The sequence below is a fragment of the Leptonychotes weddellii genome, chromosome 1 (assembly GCF_054177405.1).
Source record: "Leptonychotes weddellii isolate Sample4059 chromosome 1, ASM5417740v2, whole genome shotgun sequence".
In the NCBI taxonomy this organism is placed as follows: domain Eukaryota; kingdom Metazoa; phylum Chordata; class Mammalia; order Carnivora; family Phocidae; genus Leptonychotes; species Leptonychotes weddellii.
Window position 1 is genome coordinate 75,922,472 of NC_138369.1, and position 21,117 is coordinate 75,943,588.

At 36.3% G+C, this 21,117-nt stretch overlaps 1 protein-coding gene across 2 annotated transcripts in view; it reads right to left on the reverse strand.

Annotated features, from left to right (window-relative positions):
* Positions 1 to 684: 684 nt before the first annotated feature.
* The window catches only part of MRPL3 (mitochondrial ribosomal protein L3), a 39,339-nt gene continuing 18,906 nt past the window's right edge, over positions 685 to 21,117 (reverse strand). Inside the window, exons 7-10 of one of the 2 annotated variants that reach the window (XM_081802147.1) lie at positions 13,270 to 13,378; positions 8,184 to 8,261; positions 6,191 to 6,268; positions 685 to 1,403 (exon numbers count right to left, since the gene is read on the reverse strand). In XM_081802147.1, the coding sequence (XP_081658273.1) occupies positions 1,251 to 1,403; positions 6,191 to 6,268; positions 8,184 to 8,261; positions 13,270 to 13,378 (418 nt within the window). In that variant the 3' untranslated portion in view covers positions 685 to 1,250. The remainder of the gene's footprint in view (positions 1,404 to 6,190; positions 6,269 to 8,183; positions 8,262 to 13,269; positions 13,379 to 21,117) is intronic. The other variant, XM_081802153.1, reaches the window with a different exon arrangement.

Here is a 21,117-nt window from a genome sequence, read left to right on the forward strand (position 1 = left end):
AATCTCACGACCCTGAGATCATGACCTGAGCCGAAACCAAGAGTCTGACACTCAACTGACTGAACCACCAGGCACCCCTTCCCACCTATTCTGATTTACATTATCCTTGGTATTTTTCCTCTTCATTTACTATTTTATTGTATGGACTTCCTGTCATTTGCAACAAATCTTAGTGGAATTAGGTGAACAATAAATGAAAACTTTAAGAAAATGTGGCTACATTTGGATTTAAAATTGAGAATGAGAGAAACGTAATATAAGCAAAAAAAATACTTTCTTTTTTAGTTATCAGGAAATTATATGGAGACCTAACATTATGATTAATAAGTCTCTTGGGTGACCATATGAATCAAGTCTCAGAAAACGTCTGGAGTTAAGTTGGATTCTCTGGGTCCTCAGGAATCTGGTACAGAGGAAATCTGGGAGTTCAATGAGGCCTGCTTATACTTATATTGTTAAGCTTATTTGGCTTAAGTAGCCATTAGTAAATACATCTTAATTTCATACAATGAAGGAAAACCCAGGGGCCATTAACATTTTCAGAAATAGGTGATTCACAAGTTTGTTGAATGTACAATCCCAGGCCATTTCAAATCCTTCTGGGAAGGTATCAGGAAAAATGATTAAACCTATCTATAGTTGAGTGATCAAACTAAAAAATATTCCTCCCAACAGAAGTGTAAACAGGATCCAAAATTTATGATTTTATTGTTTTTCCTTCATCAGGCCTTTATGACATACATATTTCTGTAATTTAAATAAAAATCTTACTTCCTCTGTTTAGGGCTCTAAAAGTAAGAATGATAAAAATGAATTTTAGGAAATGGTTTCTTTTTCTGAATAGGTTATACCATAACTCCCAAATGGTTTGCCACTGTTCCACAGCCATTCCTTCACAAAGACAGACAAATCTTTAATAAAAAGTTTAATTTACAAGCATCTTAAGGTAACTTGAGAAATATGCAGTAAAAAAAGAATGAACCTCACAAATTACAAAGATTTTGTTCATGTGCAAACTGCCAGTCCATTTAAATTTGGCATATTCAATCTACTTAACTGATCTGTTTAACGTGGTAATTTTTTTTTTAACATAATTTAGTTTGGGGGATGAATGATCTATCTATGCCCTTGACAAAGATGACAAGTACAGTATTGTGATTAAGAAAGGAAAACATATTTCCTGGTTATATTACTGTTCTGGCTCATCAAAGCTCATAAAATATGTTAAGGTTCTGCCACGTCCAATGAGGTTAGGTAAATGTAATAGAAGGTGCGCTGGGTTGACACACATTTTCATCATACAAATCTTCTGGTAGTTCTTCTTCATCTCCATCAGGAAAATATGTAGGAAATGGCAGATTTTTACAGAAGTCCTTATATGCAGGCAGATTAGAATCTCTGATCTGTGGGGTAAGGAGACAAAGATATTATTAATAAGTATTACCAATTAAGTTAAAGATAAGGTCTGTTTTAATTATTAATTAAAGAATATGTGTTCCTACATTTTCTAATGTGAATAACACAACTGTTATATGAAGTAAAAGGAACTCAATGTATTCTTTTTATTCCAATAAATTTAATTAATCCAATGACAGAAATACAGCCTTCCTCAAGTTAATCATCTACTCAAAATAAAATTACTGATATTAATTTATATCTTATCCATAACTTATAAATCTCTAGAACTGCCCAATAGGATAAATTATATTTTACAACTATTACTTAGATATCAATTATATCCAAACTATGTACCTAAAAGTTATTACTACCATATTATTGATTTTATTATCTACTCCTATTACATATTTTTATTATTTTATTTTCTATCATTTTTTTTTAAAGATTTTATTTATTTATTTGAGAGAGAGAGAATGAGAGCGAGCGAGCACATGAGAGGGGGGAGGGTCAGAGGGAGAAGCAGACTCCCTGCCGAACAGGGAGCCCGATGTGGGACTCGATCCAGGGACTTCAGGATCATGACCTGAGCCAAAGCAGTCGCCCAACCAACTGAGCCACCCAGGCGCCCCTCTATCATAGATGTTTTAAGTTGAGTTTTAAAAAAATAACTTTTACCTAGTCTTTTTGTTAGTCTTAAGTCAAAGGGCACATAACCAAAAATATCAAGTTTTATTAAGGAAATAAGCTTACATTTAACAAGTATCATTATCATTGAGAAAATAAGGACAAAATAGTATTTAGCAAAAATAAAAATAACCCACACGTCTTTATATTAACTCTATTAACTCTTTATATTCTAAAAATATGTTAATTATATCTGTGAATTCGTAAACCAAGGAACAGTTCAGATACTGATATGATCTAAAATGTTGGGCTTTATTTTTGGAAAACATTATTGGATTCTTTAAAGCTTCTGACTCATTCTACAGCTTTCATTCAGAGAGAAATAAAAAAAATTACATGTAATTATACACACAGAGTAAAACAAGGCATAATCATTTTGGCAATAAGAAATGAATAATTTGGTTGAAATTAAGTACACAGCTGCTAAGAACAGCTAAGTACAGAAAAACATCTATTTTAATCTCTCTCATTAAAATTGTTCCAAGAAATTTTCAGTAAGTTGCCCAGGAGAAAATAAACTCATTTTTTTTTTTTTCCAATTCACTAATCTTGGGTTGAACTTTAACTTGAGGGAAAAAAAGTCCTATTCTTCTACCAATTTAAACTGTCTCAAAATTTAGAACTGAAAACCCAAGCAAATAAACAACAAAACCAACAATAGTAAAACTTTTTGTGCTAATTTGATAAATGTGAAAATTTAGTCATAAATGATCTAAGTAGCAAATTCTCAGTTGCTTTTACATTTTGATAGATCTCTCCTCCCTGAGGAACATTTCAGATAAAAGCACTGTTTATATATTCTAATTGTAAATGCTACAGTACTATAAATTCATTGATTTGAAACATAAATGATGACATTTTATTTAAATCTCTTTTGTCTTGGCTCTAAGGCTGAGGGCGAAAAGCTTGCAACCCATCTTTAACAAATGTGTAAGACTCCATAGTATGTATTTTTGTGCACTTAATCTAACCTCTGGCTTCCTTATTTCCCTGCCCTCGCCAAAACTCCCTCAACTCTCCAGCTCATTCTTTTTATATTTCTGTATATTGGCAAACCAGTTCAAATCCTTTGAGGAAAGGTGAGGGGTAGGACACACAAGCAGACACACACACAAACCAGGAAATCTAGAATAAACTTAAATTCTAAATTAGGGTATAGGAATGAGCATACACAAATAATAATAACATACACTACACAATGTTGTAAATAAGTTCTTTAGGCTTTCTTAATAGATTTAGTGAATCCAAACAACAAAAATGCTTACATTGATTAAACAGGTTGGTCATCCCTAAGACTAGCTTTACTAACTTTAGAATAAAAAAAGGTATTGGTAGCCCTGTACTCTGCAGGGTGGCGGGGGCAGGGTGCAAAAGCTCCTATGGGATGAGAGAATGTTAAAGAGGCTGCCTGTCCATTAGGACGTGCCTCAATCCCCATGGGCAAGGGGGTTTTATCACTTGCTATGGAATCACCTGGAGGAACAGAAAAAGTGGGGTGAATGTTTTCAAAAAGTGTACCACACTTCTGACATTTAAAACACAAGCCCACAAAACACTCACCAAACCCATCTTTAATGTCTGGGACAGACATTTGTGTAAGGTTACAAAAGACACTTGTTTAGACACTCTGTTTCAAAGATTTTTTTTCAAAATGAGTTTTTAAACATCAAAATATGGTTTTTTTTTTTTTTTAAGTTTATTTATTTATTTATTTGACAGAGAGAGACACAGCGAGAGAGGGAACACAAGCAGGGGGAGTGGGAGAGAGAGAAACAGGCTTCCCGCGGAGAAGGGAGCCGGACACGGGGCTCGATTCGAAGACCCCGGGGGATCATGACCTGAGCCGAAGGCAAACTTAATTACTGAGCCACCCAGGAGCCCCAAAATACGTTTCTTGCAAATACATTCATTAGTGTGTTAACAGTTCAAAATGGACTAGACATTCTTTGATGCTAGTTTCTTTTTTTTTAAGATTTTTTTTTTTATTAAAGATTTTTACTTATTTATTTGAGAGAGAGAATGAGAGAGAGAGAGCATGAGAGGGGGAAGGGTCAGAGGGAGAAGCAGACTCCCTGCTGAGCAGGGAGCCCGATGCGGGACTCGATCCCGGGACTCCAGGATCATGACCTGAGCCGAAGGCAGTCGCTTAACCAACTGAGCCACCCAGGTGCCCCTTTTTTTTTTTAAGATTTTATTTGAGAGAGTGCGCGCACGTGCCTAAGAGTGCACGGGGAGGGGGAGGGGCAGAGGGAGAAGCAGGCTCCCCACTGAGCAGGGACCCCGATGCAGGGGCGGGGCTCGATCCCAGGATCCTGGGATCATGACCCGAGCCGAGGGCAGACCCTTAACTGACTGAGCTGCCCAGGAGCCCCTATGCTAGCTTCTTGAAATATATTTGGACTCCTCTTTTGGAATTGCCTTTGGTGTATCGTCTGAATGTCTTCAGTAATGGCAAGCCATCATTCTTCCAGAAAGCGGAGTTTTTGGAGGCAATTTTTTTGTTGAAGTAGGTGGAAGAGTACTAAATGTTGTTGCCTATAAACTGTTTCTAACAACCAGTCAGAATATCACTGCACATATTACGGTTTTTCAAGACAGGTGACCTACTCATCTATATTTGGCATCCAAGAAAACGCGGAGTGTACCTGAGAAGCCATAGCAGCAGTAAGGTGCAGCTGGAAAGCCAGCCTAGAACCGTGTATGCAGTAAAATGGGGACAAACGGGAGATGTGACAACATTTTGTCAAACTTTAAAAATTCATCTGCTATACAGTATGATTTCATTATGGAAAAGAATCATTTCCCTCTTTTCTCTTTTATTAGGTTGTGATATTTATAAACATGCAATAAGCCTGGAATGTAGAAGGATACATTTAATTATGAAGCCAATATGTTCTAAGAAGTACAATGACAACCTGCCAAACTTGACAACCTGTCATTGTGTCTATGACTAGGCCACCTGGAGACTGGAAAGCTACTTAAATCTAAAAACATGCAAAGTAAAAAAAAAAAAAAAAAAAGCCGAAAAACTTGTAAGAATTCATAAGATGTATTTTTTCTTTAAGAAAAATGAGAATCCAGTCAAAAAGTTAATTGAAGAAAGGGAATTTTAATTACTGTAAGATTAAAACAAGTATCATACTTTAGACTAGTAATGGAATCTACTTTGAGAAATGAAAAGAATACATAAAGACCCAATCTGAAAAATTTGAGGTTTAAGTTTTTAACCTATTTTTGTTGTTACTGTTAGAAAATTAATAAAGAATATATTTCTGGGAATATCTGGTATCACTTCTACTATAAATTTATTTTCAGAACGGAAGATTCAAATTTCAAAAGTGATTTCTCATGTTATATTATGTTGGTCTAAATCCCAGGCAGAATATTTATTTTCTATTTTATTTGATAGGCGTAAGTCTGTGAGAGTGCAAGAGTTTTTCTTCAAAATTTTCCTGTACATTTCTTTTCTTCTTTTGTTTTTGAACATAAAATGAACATGTATATTTTTAAGAAAAACACTAAAAAGTATAATCAGAGCAATGTTAGTAACAATAATAATAAATCTCTCCTTAAAATGTCTACTTTTACCACCTTCCTTTTTTTTAAAGTTTTATTTTTCTTTCAGTAATCTCTACACCCAATGTGGGGCTTGAACTCATCACCCCAAAATCAAGAGTCACCTGCTCTTCCAAATGAGCCAGGCAGGTGCCCTTTTATCACCTATCTTGTTGACTCTCTCACTGAATTTCCATTTCATGCATTTCCAGTGCCTGTGTCAAAGTATTTTGTAAAAAATTAAAAGTTCTTTTTTGGAAGGATACTGATATTTTGGCAATTGTTATCCTAATATCCTTTTTGTATTTCTAAAGAGCCTCTATTTATTGGTCCTACCCTTTGTGCAGATTCATGGTTTTACAAACATAGGTTTTGGCTATTTTGTACAATTTTTTCAGTCAGGTGCTACTGAAAAGTGGAAAAAATTTAATTTAGCAGATAATGTGGAGAAACGGCCCCTTATCTTCAAGCCACATTTATGAGCTAAAGAAGAATTTATAGCACACATTCATGTAACCGAACAATGGAAAATAAAGATGGTTTACATACATACCTTTACTAAGCAATTTTTATGTCCAGGTACAGAGCCATTTACAAAGATTATATTGTGCTTTGTGTTTATTCTCCATACCTAAAGGAAGAAATGAAATCGAATTTTAAGAGTTAAAAATTTGGGAATATACTTGTATTAAAACAAGCAATATGTTACTAAAAACTGAGGCTATAAGTAGCCTATGAAGTAATCATCATATTAGCACTTCAAAATGTTGAATGAGAATAGGAAAAATTCAAATCCTATTGAGGACTTGTAATATATGATTATAACAAATATGTCTTATGGAAGTGGTAGCAAACACTCATTTTAAAAGATTTGATTATTTATTTTAGAAAGAGACAGAACAAGTGGGAGGAGGAGAGGGAGAGAGAATCTCAAGCAGACTCCATGCTGAGCACAGAGCTAGACGTGGGGCTTGATCCCATGATCCTGAGATCATGATCTGAGCTGAAATCAAAAGTCGGATGCTTAACTGACTGCACCACCCACGCACCCCGCAAACTCTCATCATTTTAAATATAAATGTGACTCAACAACCAAGACTGCTTGGATATCTCAATGGACTCTGCTGGCACCATTAACAAGTGGAAATTCAATTTTATTTTATTTTTATTTAATACTAGCTTGCTGCAACTAGAAACTGGGGAAGCCACAACCTTTCTGGGTCTAATTTTCAAAATAAGTGTGCTGAGCAGATGGTCCTCATGCGGGTGGCCTTTCATGCGGAGTAAAGCTTATACAAATGGGGGAGGATGGTCAAGAAATGGTAGTGAAAGAACAACTCATGTGGGGGGAAAATCAAGTCTGACCCACACAGCTCATAGCTCCTAGTGGCTAAATGTTAAATACTATGGAAACTGAAATATTGCACACGTATGCACATGCAAATACACACACACACGCATAGAAAATACACAGAAAGATACAAATAGGTGATCTCTCATAGATGTAAAAGTAATAGAAGGGAAAAAAATCTTAGATTTAATTACATAAAATTTAAAAAACTCTGCTGGTCAAAATTTATAAATAAAATGTATCTAGAATAGGGGCGCCTGGGTGGCTCAGGCATTAAGCGTCTGCCTTTGGCTCAGGTCGTGATCCCAGGTCCCGGGATCGAGCCCCGCGTCAGGCTCCCTGCTCAGCGGGAAGCCTGCTTCTCCCTCTCCCAATCCCCCTGCTTGTGTTCCCTCTCTCGCTATATCTCTGTCAAATAAATAAATAAAATCTTTTAAAAAAAAAATGTATCTAGAATAGAGGCTGGAAGAACATAAACCAAAATGTTAACAGTGTTTATCTTCAGGTATTGTTTTTAGGAGGAGCTATTTTCTTCTTTGTACTTTCTATACTTTGAAACATATACACATACACATATAAACATCAGTTATTTGGCAAATTCCTCAAATTAGTAGGGACTGAATTTAACTCCCCCCCTTTAAATACATATAGTTATTTTATAAAGATGGATATATACCACAATCCTTTCTTTAATACGATCTTTTCCCTCCTGTTTTCATGGTCTCCCTCTCTCCTCCTCCTCCACATCTACTTCTATCTTCCCACACATTTGACATATAATCCAAAATACCCTGGCACGGAATTCCACTTTTCTCTGTGCTTATATAACGGCACAGTAACATATACACAGAGGGAGCTTTTGTTCATTCTTTTATAAAAGGATAGTATTATACACAATGCTTTAGAATCTAACTTTTCTCATGCACCATCTTGTGGAAATCTTCCAGATCAAACAGTAGATGACTAACTTTCTTTTCAATGACTGCACATCCATAGCTTGGGTGTTAAATGAACACACTACCACGATTATGGCTACAACACACACACACACACACACACACACACACATACACACACACACACACTTCAGGTATCAGAACGACCCTATGCAGACACAGATGCGGTACATCCTCTGGTGCCTTTACATTCAGGTATTAATTTGATTATTCCTAAAACAGCCATTTCACAAACTTACTTTCAGTCCATATGCTGTCCTATCTTTGTTTCCCATTTGTCCAGGCATTTTAGTTCCAGGCCAGACTCTGGCAACATCCTACATAAGAAAACCAAAATTAGCACTTTTAAGTACTCTCAATTTCCAATAGCACTGATCAAACCGAAATGCAAAGCAAGATAGGAGTTATTAAAGTGTTTTATTTTTTCCTCATTCTGCTAGGCCCCAGTAAGGAACTAAATGTGGATTTGGACACAATTACCCCAGAGGATTTCCCTTCTAAATTAGAGCAACAAAATAAATACAGGCTAAGAAACAACTGTAGGAGAAAAACCGGTAACAAGAGAGTAGCAACTTTGCTAATACTGGTTGAGAAGTAGAAAAGAAAAGAATTACAAAATGTAAACCCACGTCACACCACCACTCAAAGAACAAACTTGACTGCCTGGTCTGTTTTCACTAATCTTCTGCATTAACTGACTTAATGGACTCCATCTACACCCCTGCTGCTGGGATGGCCTACTCTTCCACCCTCACTTTTGATGTTACTTTCCTTCCCCGGAATGATTAAAGGACAGAGTTGGTTATTGGAATATTGAGTTTGTTTGTCTAGCTCTGGTTGTCTCTGATTCACATAAATCAAACAGCTTCACATGGTCTCTCTGATTTTGGCTTTGATAATGGATAATACTGTATCTAAAGAAGCAAATTTGAATTACATCTAAAATGGGAAAGCTTCTCATGACACATGAATTCCTGGAACATAAACACTTCTGTATCACTACTCTGACATCAACAGGTAAAACTCTCAGTGGAAGTAGCTCACCATAGTATGAGAGTTGGTAAACAACTCAGGTTAAAAGACAATTCTGTGTGTTATAGACTAAATATCACCCTTATTCATTCTACAAACATACTCTGTGATAGGTACACATTGCTTCACATTACTAAAAAAGGATTCTGCCCTCCCCAATTAAATTTACATTCTCACTGAAAGTACAAACTCCATGAGAGACTATGGACTCTGAGAAACAAACTGAGGGTTCTAGAGGGGAGGCGGGTAGGGGGATGGGTTAGCCTGGTGATGGGTATTAAAGAGGGCACGAATTGAATGGAGCACTGGGTGTTATACGCAAACAATGAATCATGGAACACTACATCAAAAACTAATGATGTAATGTATGGTGACTAACAAAATAGAGTTAAAAAAAAAAAGTACACCCTCTTAGGATTATAAAGGTATTGACTAGCTAATACTTAATAGCAGTATTTACAAACACAGAATGGTGCATTTCATGACAAATGACTAACTTGAGTCATAACAATAAGTTCTTCTACATGCCTAATTTTAAAAGAGCTTTATTGAGGTATAATTCACATACCATACATTTTACTCTTTTTAAAGTATACAATTTAAATATTTTAATATATACAGGGAGCTGCGTATGACCACAAGCAATCTTAGAACATTTTCATCAATCTAAAACAGAAATTCCAAATCCATTAGTAGTCACTCCCTCCAACTCCAGCTCTATTCAACCACTAATCTACTTTCATCATGAAGATTTGCCTAGGATGGACATTTTATGTAAATGGAATCATACAATATGTAGTCTGTGACTGTTTTCAAGGTTCACCCATGTTGCAGCATGTATCAATACTTCATTCTTCTTTATTGCTAAACATTATTGTATGAATTTGCCATATTTTAATTATCTATTCACCAATTTATGAACATTTGGGTTGTTTCTATTTTTCGGCTATTTTGAATAATGCTGCTATGTACGCACAAGTGTTTTGTGCATGTTTTCACTTCTTCTGGGCATATACCTAGGAGTGGAATTGCTGAGTCATATGGTAACTTTACACTTAACATTTTTAGCAACTGCCAAACTTTTCTAAAGCAGCTGTTATCATTTCCACATACCTATCAACAATGTATGAGGGTTCCAATTTTTCCACATCTTTGCCAACATTTGTTACTATCCATCTATCTTTTTAATTCTAGTCATCACAGTAGGTGCTGAAGTACTAGCTTACTGGGTTTTGATTTTTATTTCCCTAATGGCTAAAGATGTTAATTATTTCTTCATATGCTAATCTGGCCATTTCTTTATCTTCTTTGGAAAAATACCTATTCAAATCCTTTGGATTGAATTGGGTTATCTTTTTAAGATTTATTTAATTATTTAAGAGAGTGAGAGAGAGAGAGAAGGAGGGGGAGAGCACACAAGCCCACTTGCAGGAGCAGCGGAAGGGGCAGAGGGAGAGGGAGAGAGAGAATCTCAAGCCGACTCTTTGCTGAGTGTGGAGGCCAATGTGGAGCTCGATCTCAGAACCCTGAGATCATGACCTGAGCCAAAATCAAGAGTTGGATGCTTAACCAACTGAGCCACCCAGGCACCCCAAATTGGGTTATCTTTTCATATTCTGGATTATACATTTTAGCAGATTTATGATTTGCAAATATTTTCTTCCACTCTGTGAGTTGTCTTTTCATTTTCTTGATTGTACTGTTTGCAACAGAAAAGTACATTTTGATGAAGCCTAAGTTACCGGTAATTTCTTTTGTTACTTGTATTTATGGCGTCCTATCTAAGGCTTCGCCTAACCCAAGGTCATAAAGAGTTACTCCTACATTTTATTAAAAGACTTTTATAGTTTAGCTCTTAAATTTACATCTATGATCCACCTAATTTTTATAACAATTTATTTTCATATAATTTATAACTGCATAATTTCTCATTCATAAAGAAGTTGCAAAATACAAAAAACTCTCATACTCTTTACCCAAATTCACCAAGTGTTTACATGTTGCCCCATTTGCTCTACCATTCACTCTACCTCTATATATGCACATCTTCCCCTGTACTATCTAAAAATCTGATGGCAGACATGATGCTCCTTTACCCGCAAGTATTTCAGTGTGTATTTCTTAAGAACAAGAATATTCTCTCATATAACCACAGTACAATTTATGAAACTCAAAAAATTTATTATCTATTCTGTAGTCCATATTCTAAATTTTGCCCCAATAATGCTCCCCCAAGTCCAGGATCCACTTCAGAATTCTACGCTGTAATTAGCTGTCATGTCTCTTTAGTCTCCTCAAATCTGGAGCAGCTCCTCAGCCTTTGTCCTTCATGATCTTGACATTTTTGAAGCCAATTATTTTGTAAATTATCACTCACTTTGGGTCTAACGTTTTCCCATGATCAGATTCAGGTGATGCATTTTTGACAGGAATCACCACAGAAATGATGATGTGTTCTTTTCTGTTCTTTTTGTGTTCACTAGGTTAATCCACTCTAAGGCTATTATCTTTCCCTTTGTAATTAATCGATGAGTTGTTTTGGGGACTCTGTATATAAACTCGTCTCCATCAAGTTTTCAGCACTTGTTTCAGCATCCACTGATAATTCCTGGCTGAATCAATTATTCCTACAATGGCTGTCAAAATGAAATTCTAACTCCATCATTCCTTGTACATTTATTTGCTAATATTATACTGCAAAGAAGAGAAGTCCCTTTTCCCCCATTTATTAACCTATCCATTCACTTTATGCATCTGTACCAGTGTGAGATCATCAATTCTAATTTTATTCCATTTTCTGTCATTTTTTACATTTCCAGATCAAACCATCCCAAGCTTTACAAGCGGGAGCTCATTTTAGCTGGCTGCTGTGTCCTTTTCATGTGCCATCATTTTTAAAGCACTTCCTTTCTTCCTTGTTATTTTAATTTCTAAAAGAATTATTTTTTTTATTGAGGTCTGATGGATATATAGCATTATGTTAGGTTAAGGTGTACAAAGTAATGACTCGATACTTGTATATATTGTGAAATGGTCACAATAAGTCTAGTTAACATCCATTATCATACATACTTACAAAAAACTTTTCTTGTGATGAGAACTTTTAAGAACTATTCTCTTAGCAACCTTTAAATATGCACTACAGCATTATTTTTTTTTTTTTAAAGATTTTATTTATTTATTTGAGAGAGAGAGAATGAGAGACAGAAAGCATGAGAAGGAGGAAGGTCAGAGGGAGAAGCAGACTCCCCGCTGAGCAGGGAGCCCGATGCGGGACTCGATCCCGGGACTCCAGGATCATGACCTGAGCCGAAGGCAGTCGCTTAACCAACTGAGCCACCCAGGCGCCCTGCACTACAGCATTATTAACTATAGTTACCACGCTGTAAATTACATTCCTCACTTTCTTGATCAAGCTATTTTGGGTTCATCTTATACTCTTCCTGCCCCGTGCATGAAATTCGCCATTTCTCCAATGAGTCCAAGTTCCTTTCAGTGGGCAATGATATTCAGAAACTAAGATCTAGGCTCTAGGTGTGGCTTGCTGATATAGAATATTTTTGCTTTTAGGTTCTTTCAGCAGATAGCTAAGGAATAAATATACACACACATACCTATCTATATCTATTTCTCTTTCTTTATGTACACATACAGTAAATGTGAATGATGGATACCTGCAATCTGAATTCAACACTACACGGTTTGTTCTAATTTCCCTCCTTTTCATACCTGAATATCCTTTTCCAGCAGTAAGAAACTTGCTCCCATTATCAATATATTTACTTATCCATTCAATCCTACAACTTAGAGAAAATTATTTCAGAATACAAAAGTCCTTCTCCATTTTCTATGCTCTTATTGTTTGTGTCCCCATTTCCTCTCTACTACTTCTCCCTTGCACCATGATACTGTCCTTGACAATCTTTCCCAACTGTCTGTTTTAGGCAAAAATTAATTTGTGAAAGAACTGGTGGGGTAGATGGAAGGACATTCTAATCCCTGATTTCTTGCAGCTGACTTCAGAGGGTAGGATGGGAGACAGAGATGGAAATGAGAAAGTAGGCAGGAATGTACTGAGAATACTGGCTGTAAGTATAGGGGTTGTTACTAAATGATTCAAGTCTGGTTCTGGAAAGTAAGTGAGGCCAGGACCCATAAAAATGTGACAAGTACTGTGACCCACCTGGAGTCAGATTAAAATTATGTGACCTGACCCCAAGGACAGACTAAAGCACTCTATGTGTAGAAGCTGAGTATTTAGCATTAAAAGGGGGACCACTAAGTTATACTTACACCAGTTGAAATAGCTCCAGGTCTCCTGTGGGTTTTTGTCTGACCATGAGTAGCAGGCTGGCCTTTAAATCCCCATCTTTTCATGACGCCTTGAAAACCTTTACCAATACTGAACAAGATAAACATTAGAATTTACATAATAAACAGAGCATAAAATATTCCCAATTGTACATTTTCTTAATAGTACCTTAGAGTTTTAACAACACTGCTTATCTAAATACCTAGGAAAAGCTAAGCAAGAGAAACTGCAAATGAACATTTCTTTATCTATGTCCTAGTTTGCACCCTTTCCTGGAGCCTCATTCCATACAACATGATTAATTCAAGATGATGAGATAAGAACAAGTTAAGCAAAGGGAGTTCTTTCTGAGCAGGGAGTTTTATCATCATAATCCTGTGCAACAACACAGTAAAAGTGGTAAATTTTTAGACATTCCCAAGTACTCATAACTATGGAGCAGTCAATCGTTAAGATCCCCATCTCCTGGTATTCATGCCCTTCGGTAATCACCTCCCCTGGACTCCGGTTGGACTTAGGAACTCATGTCTAAGGAATAAACTATGGCAAAATGGTAAGATGTCACTTCTGACATTAGGTTATAAAGAGACTATGGCTTCCAACTTGGCACACTCTTCCTTTGAGGCTCTGAAGGAAGTCAACTGCCATTTTCCATACAGTGTCATGTGGCAAAGATGTCTCCAGCCAACAACTGTGGTCCTGAGGCTTGCCAAAGGCCACATTAGTGAGCTCAGAGGCAGTGCTCCCCAGGTTGAACCGAGATGACTGCAGCCTTGACAGCCTGACGGCAGCCCTGTAAAAACCTCTGAGCCACAGGCACTCAGTTAAGTTGTACTGGGATTCCTGACCACGGAAACTGTGAGGTAATAAATGTTCGTTGTTTTAAGCTGTTAGGTTTTGGGGTAATGTGTTAGGTGGCAGTAAATAATATAACAATAAATAAAACAATAATAATGCCCTAATGCTGGACAAGTTTTACTTTTATAAGATATCAGAAACATCTTGGTCTCAAGGTTTGAATAGAGAAACAGAATCAGAAACTAGCAATTTCTTAAAAATCTAGAATTTCAATTTTTAAATGAAACCGCTCTATTTTCAAAGTCCACTAACTAGAGAAGCATTCTGTGATGCAGGTAGAAAGCGGAAAATACTAAGGTTCAAGAATTATTAAAGTTTGTCTCTGTCAAATATATCAGTACGAAGATACAATAAAAGGGCTAGAATAAACTCTAAGACTGTACCGGAGATACTTTTATACTCTTAAGATAATACCTTCTTCACGTTTCACTAGATAATATGTCAACCTATTTTTATTTTTTTAAGATTTTATTTATTTATTTGACAGAGAGAGAGAGAAAGAGAGACAGAAAGGGAACACAGGCAGGGGGAGTGTGAGAGGGAGAAACAGGCTCCCCTGAGCAAGGAGCCTGAAGCAGGACTCGATCCCAGGACTCTGGGATCATGACCTGAGCCGAAGGCAGACACTTAACAACTGAGCCACCCAGGCCCCCTGAAGTCAACCTATTTTTAATGTCATATTTCCTAACTCTAACAAAGCTATTATAAGACAGCGCATAGTGCAGGCCACTAACAAAAAGGACCAAAAGTACAAGATAATAAAAACCATCTTATTTCCACAAGGACTTTGCTAAGCATTTAACAAAGAATTATCAGAGAGTAATGGATTGAAGTAAGCCCATACAAACAATTGTTTTAAATAAGTCAAGAATTCAGCATAAAAACAATGTAAACTATATGTAGAACCTAACAGCAGATCATCAAACTGCATGTCAAAAGTTACTTGTATATGAATAATTTAAATGTAGTTTACATCATTTTCTTCACATCAATCAACTGAACCATCACTTACGGTGTGCACATAATTCTGCTCTGCCTCAAAAACTCAAAATAATGCTTATTCCTGGTCAAAGAGCTAAAACAGTAATTTAACATATATTAAATGAAAAACCCACTATATATTTTGCAAGGAGATTAACATCTAAGGACAGAAACTATAATAAGCAAATATTTTACTGAAAGTTTGCTTCAGAAACTTAAATATTTCTAGTTAATGCTGAATTTTAGAACATATTTGAAAAATAAAAAGCTTGGCAATTTAAAAATAAAGAAGAAATACCTATAAAGTCATTGTAGCCTACGGATATTGTCTGGCCAATAACACTTTAAAGATAAAAAGAGGGGACTGGCAACACTAATCTAAACTGAACATGTTTTAAAAATACCACATTCTAACACTGGCCATTCTTGGTAGAAAGTTTGCTGGTACCTTCTGAGTTCTCAAATTGCTTTGCTTTACTTAGAAAGAAAGAGCGCTCATGTGTACACCATTAAAACAAATGCCAGGTAAATTACAGAAGACAATTTAGCTCATTTTAAGAGTAAATGCTTATAAGATGAAAGTGGTATCCTGAAAGGGCTAATTATCTGTCAGCTAATTACAGACTGCTTTTCAATCTAGCTCTAGAATGCATCATGGTTTTTATACTGGGTACAATGGGAACGTCTTCAATAAATAACCTTTAAACAAAAGGATAAATGATATGACAAATTATTGGCTTAATTCAGATTATGGAGAATAGAGTGCACCTGTTGATCCATGGGTGGTTCAGGTATCTATTCTACTAGTTCTCTCAGTTGTCACCCAACATGAGAACAAAAACAAAACAAAAGCCAAGAAGAGAACTGATCTATACTTAGCATACCCAGGCACACTTCAAATATAAAGTTTTCAAAGGTCACATAAAAGAAAACCTTTATATAACAATGATACATAGCACATAACACACACGCTTTATCTCCCCTACCCCTTTCCTGCTGCAGTTTTTAGTTAGCAGAAAAAAAGTCAAATAAAGGAAAATTCAAGTCAGAAAGAAAACAATGTGAGAAGTTCCACATTTAGTGAGACAGATCAGAAAATTAGGAAAACATAAAAATATATTTAGAACATTTATACTTGATAAACCAAAAATTCATTAAAAAACTCAGAGATCTTATTTAAATTTAGGAGACTCTATTGCCCTTGTTTCTCAGTCCATTGCCCCTGAGTACATTTTAACCTCAGGAAGGGCAGGGGATTATGATTATTTAACCCTTGTGTCCAACCTAGAAAAGTCAGAGTTATTTTGTTACTGGCTATAGCTGTGTCTTAGGAAGAAAGATAATTAGTTTCCTTTATTTTGTCCTGTAGTTTTCAAATGTTGTGTAATGCGAATGCCTTTTATGAAGTTTAAGAAGATGGTATTAAGAAAAGGGGAGGAGAGGCTTAAAGGTATGACAGTCATAAGTATCTCACAGAAGAAAATGCTTAATTTCATGTTTCCCACTGCATTCTTGAAGTCTCTAGAGATTACTGCTATGTGAATTTCATTCCCTTGGTACACTGCGTCAAAAGCACAAATGTCTACCAGCAGACACACAGGTTTTAATACAAACCCATCACGAATTTCCCCATTTTGTGGGAAAGTGCCCTTGACTGCATGATTCTAGATATATTTGTATAGGGGATAAAACAAAATGTCCAAAGGTGAAGAGTGCTCTCAACTCGATTCATTCTGAGTACTTGGAAAACTTCCCCTAAAATTCTCATCACTGAGGCTTTCCCTTGACATGGGCTTCTTTTATCTCTCTCTCCTTGGTATCCCTCTTTCTCCACTTTGTTAATTCCCAAATCCAAAGCCTTTTATTAAACTAATGTTTTATTATGAAATAACAAACTGGAAAGCAGAGAGACTAGTACAATGAATCCCAATGTGCCCCATTACCCAGGGTCAAACATTATCAACTCAAGGCCTATTCTGTTTCATCTATTCCCCTCCTCTGCAACTCCAATGGATTATTTTTAAACAAATCCCAGATACCATATCATTTCATTCAAAAATATTTTAACATGGGTCTCTTTTAAGGATCCTTTTTAAGAACAAAACCACAATACCATTATCATAATCTAAAAAAAATTAGTAATTCTTTACTATCAAACACCTAGTCAGTATTCAAATTTCTATGGCCTTTTTTAAAATAGAAAGAGTAGTCCTCTATTCTTCCTGTTTACCACCCTCTCCCGAATTAGTCTCAATCATCATTTCCTCCCTATTTTCCTGCTTCCCTAATGCTCCTTGAGACATTCCTTTCCCTTTGCTGCTACATGAAAAGATGGACTTAGAGACCTGTTGCTGACCCTCTTTTCAACAGAGTTTACATCAGGGGTTGGCAAACTATGGCCTGCAGTGGCCACTTGTTTTTGTAAATAAAGTTTTATTGGAACACAGCCTTGTACATTTATTTACTCATTGCCTACGGCTACTATGGAGCTATAATGGCAGAGCTGAGTAGTTTCAACAGAGAACATAATGGTTGTAAATCTCAAATATTTAGTATCTGGCTTGTTGAGAAAAAGTCTGCTGACTCTTGAGCCTATTACTAATAAGCCAGAGTTCCACAAACCTTGCCCTTTGGCAAGAATTCTGCTACTATCCTATTCCACAGATGTACTGACCATATCCAACCAGAAGCACCCTAGCCATTCAATTATAATGTTTCAGAAATAGAAACATAACATCTTTCTTCAAGCTATCCTCCTTCCTCGCCACTAGAGTGACATTCCCAAGATGACAGTCTTTTCACACAAGCTGTCCCCTGCTTTAAAAAGCAAAACAGCAACAACAACAACAACAAAAAAGCAAACTAAACCATAACCTTAAGTGGTTCCCAGTATCTTCTTTAGCTTGGGGCATATAAGGCCTTTTGTAACTGGGTCCAGTCGACCTTTCAAACGCTGCCTATCACAACTCCTCATCATAGCAGATTATTCCGCGAACCCCTAAGTATGCCACTCTCTTTCCTGTCTTTGCTCATTCTGTTGCCTCAGCCTCACACGCCCATCTCACTGCACTGTCTTTCTACTCTTACCACGAAAAGATAACCGAAAGTGTTTGTCATCAAGCGTCATATGGGCTACAAAGTACTTGATTTTCTTTATTAAAAATAATCAAAATCCATACTCTTAAGTAGAGGTTTTTGTATCAGAACCATTTCTAAATTGAGCTTTCACGTTCTCTCTTTAGCTGATTTAAAGCTGTAAAAAGTTTAAGTCACTCATACATAATCTCTCAGAGAATCAGTAACTAAGTACTAAATGGAAGAGAGGACTCTTGACTTCTCTAAGGATGCCCCAAGATCAGGTCATATTTTTATGGAGGTGAGGATGGGAAGATGAAGAAATCATTGGTTTAAAACCAGCTTCTCTATGGTTAAACACTGAATACAGGGAAATGGAGATTCACATCAGGTTCTGGCCAAAATCATGACTGGGCTGCTGCCTCTTTTTTTTTTTTTTTTTAAAGATTTTATTTATTTATTTGAGAGAGAGAGAGAACACCTGAGAGGCGATAGGGTCAGAGGACGAAGCAGACTCCCCGCCGAGCAGGAAGCCCGATGCGGGACTCGATCCAGGGACTCCAGGATCATGACCTGAGCCGAAAGCAGTCGCTTAACCAACTGAGCCACCCAGGCGCCCGACTGGGCTGCTTCTTTATGAAGCTAAACCACTGAGAACAGATTAGAGTAAGATGGTATCTTTATTTGTGAAAAAGTAATGTGGAATATTACAAATCAACAATCAAAAGAATTTCTTGAAGGATATAATTTAACATTACTTTGCTATGTTTTAGAGTCAAAACACCCAAAAAGATTTCAATTAAAAATTTTTTTTCTAGTAAACAAAAAAGGGCAATTTTTACTAAAATACATTACATGAATATAAAAGGCCCTATTAGCTAATTCACTATCTCCATCAGGATTAGCTTTTAATTTATGATAAATAAGGCACAAGTGTTTTAATCTTTAATTATAGCTTCTCATTTCAACAAACTCATGCAGATAGATATTATCTACTTTCATCTCCACACATCCCAAGGATAAAGCATCTCTCTGAAGACCCCTGCAAACCCTGGGAGTCAATTTCTACCGATTCACTGTTGTCTAAACCTATTTAATCAGTGACGTACAGCTCCTGAGCCCACAAGTAAGGCACGGTGGAATTTGTCAGTTGCTTTGTGTTCTATCACATTTAGTTAAAAGCTGGCATGGAATAGCTGTATAGCTGTTACTTTCTAGGATGAGTTTGTGACAGCATGACCTGAAATGTAGAATGCATTCTGTTTCTGTCTAAAAACCATAAACCTCCCATCAATATCTGGGAACAGTTTTATCAACAAGTGACTGCTAAGAGTGCACTGCTTATAGCTTCCCGACTTCAAATCTAGCTTATTCAATAGTACAAAGAGCCAAATGTGCAGTGATTCCTTTGAGTCCTCTTAAAAAAGGAAGCATTTCCTGGCTGTCCTAAATAAACCCAGAAAACCACAATCGTTGTCCTAAGTTCAGTGTGCATTTCTCAAAAAAGAAAACTCAAATAACTAAATAATTTCATAATATCATGGAAGGACATAACAGTTTTCTGCAGGTTGTTAGCCACACCACTTTCTTCAATAGACCAGAAGACCATACTGCCGTGTACTGTTGAATCTACTGTTATGTCTTACTTCTTCATTAATATAGATAAGAGTGAGTTATGCCACTTGGAAAACTGAGGGATTATTTTTTGTAAATAATTTTTTTGGAACAAAAGGAATCTTAGAAACCACACAGTCCCATGCCCTTATGGTAAAGACAATGAAATCTACACTCAGACATGTTAAGCCACTTGCCCAAGGACAGATCCCTGGTAAATGGAAGCATCTGGCCATGTTTTCAACCCAGGTCATACTGCCTCTTGGGAAACAGTTTAGAGCAAAAATACGAAAATGTCCAGCACATCGGAGTGGCCTGAAGCTATTTCAAAGGCATCCTCATTACTCAGTAATATTTAGATGTAGCAGGTAGTATGCAATCTTAAAATTACCTAGACTGCTTGGAAAGCTACAACTTTGCTTTACAAGTCAGCCTTAAGGAGGCAATAACTAGACATATTAGAAAATCCCACAATAGAATTCCTAATGACTTCATGTTTTTTATTCATTTTAAAAGATATTTCCTATTGAAAAAAAAGATTTTTCCTTCTAAAATCTGAAACAAATTGATAAGCAGTAATATCAACAATAGTGATAGTAGCCAATACTCCTGAGCATTTAATATGTGCCAGGCCTTGAGCTGATAGCTATCTGTGTGTTATCTCATTCAGTCTACAACATGGCTATGAGGCAGGTGCTATAATTATTCTCATGTTAAAGATGAGGCAACAGAGAGGTTGAGAAAGCCATCTAGGTCACACAGCTACTGAGAAGCAAAGCCCATCCTTTTAGCCATTCCCTATACTGTCTCTCATTAGGCCTTAATTTTGCTGGTTTTGAGTTAAAAAAAAATGCTATCTCATAGTTAAAAGTGAGGCTATTATAAATGATTATTATACAAATTTTTAAAGCAAAGAACAAAATATAACCCTAAAATACCACCCTCCAAACTCTCCTTTATCTTGAAACAGACATTCACTTTTGACTGATTTAAAAAGGATTAGTTTTTATAGAGATGATTTCCTTCTACACTTAATCACTCGTTTTGAAAACTGTTTCATTACTATGCTTAAAAATGTACTGCTTTGAATAGAAAATAAAGTAACTTATTAAAAATGACATAAAACTGGAAATGAACAGGGCCAAACAGCAACAGTGTCCTGAAGGCGGCACACGCCTTGTTTCCCTCCTAGTGTTCGAGCAAACATCTGCGAAACAGAAGAACAGGGGTCTAGTGGGGAAGCTTTCTGACAGAGGGAGGGACTGGGCATAGAGCTCAAAGAGTCTTTGCTCTTTTAAGAA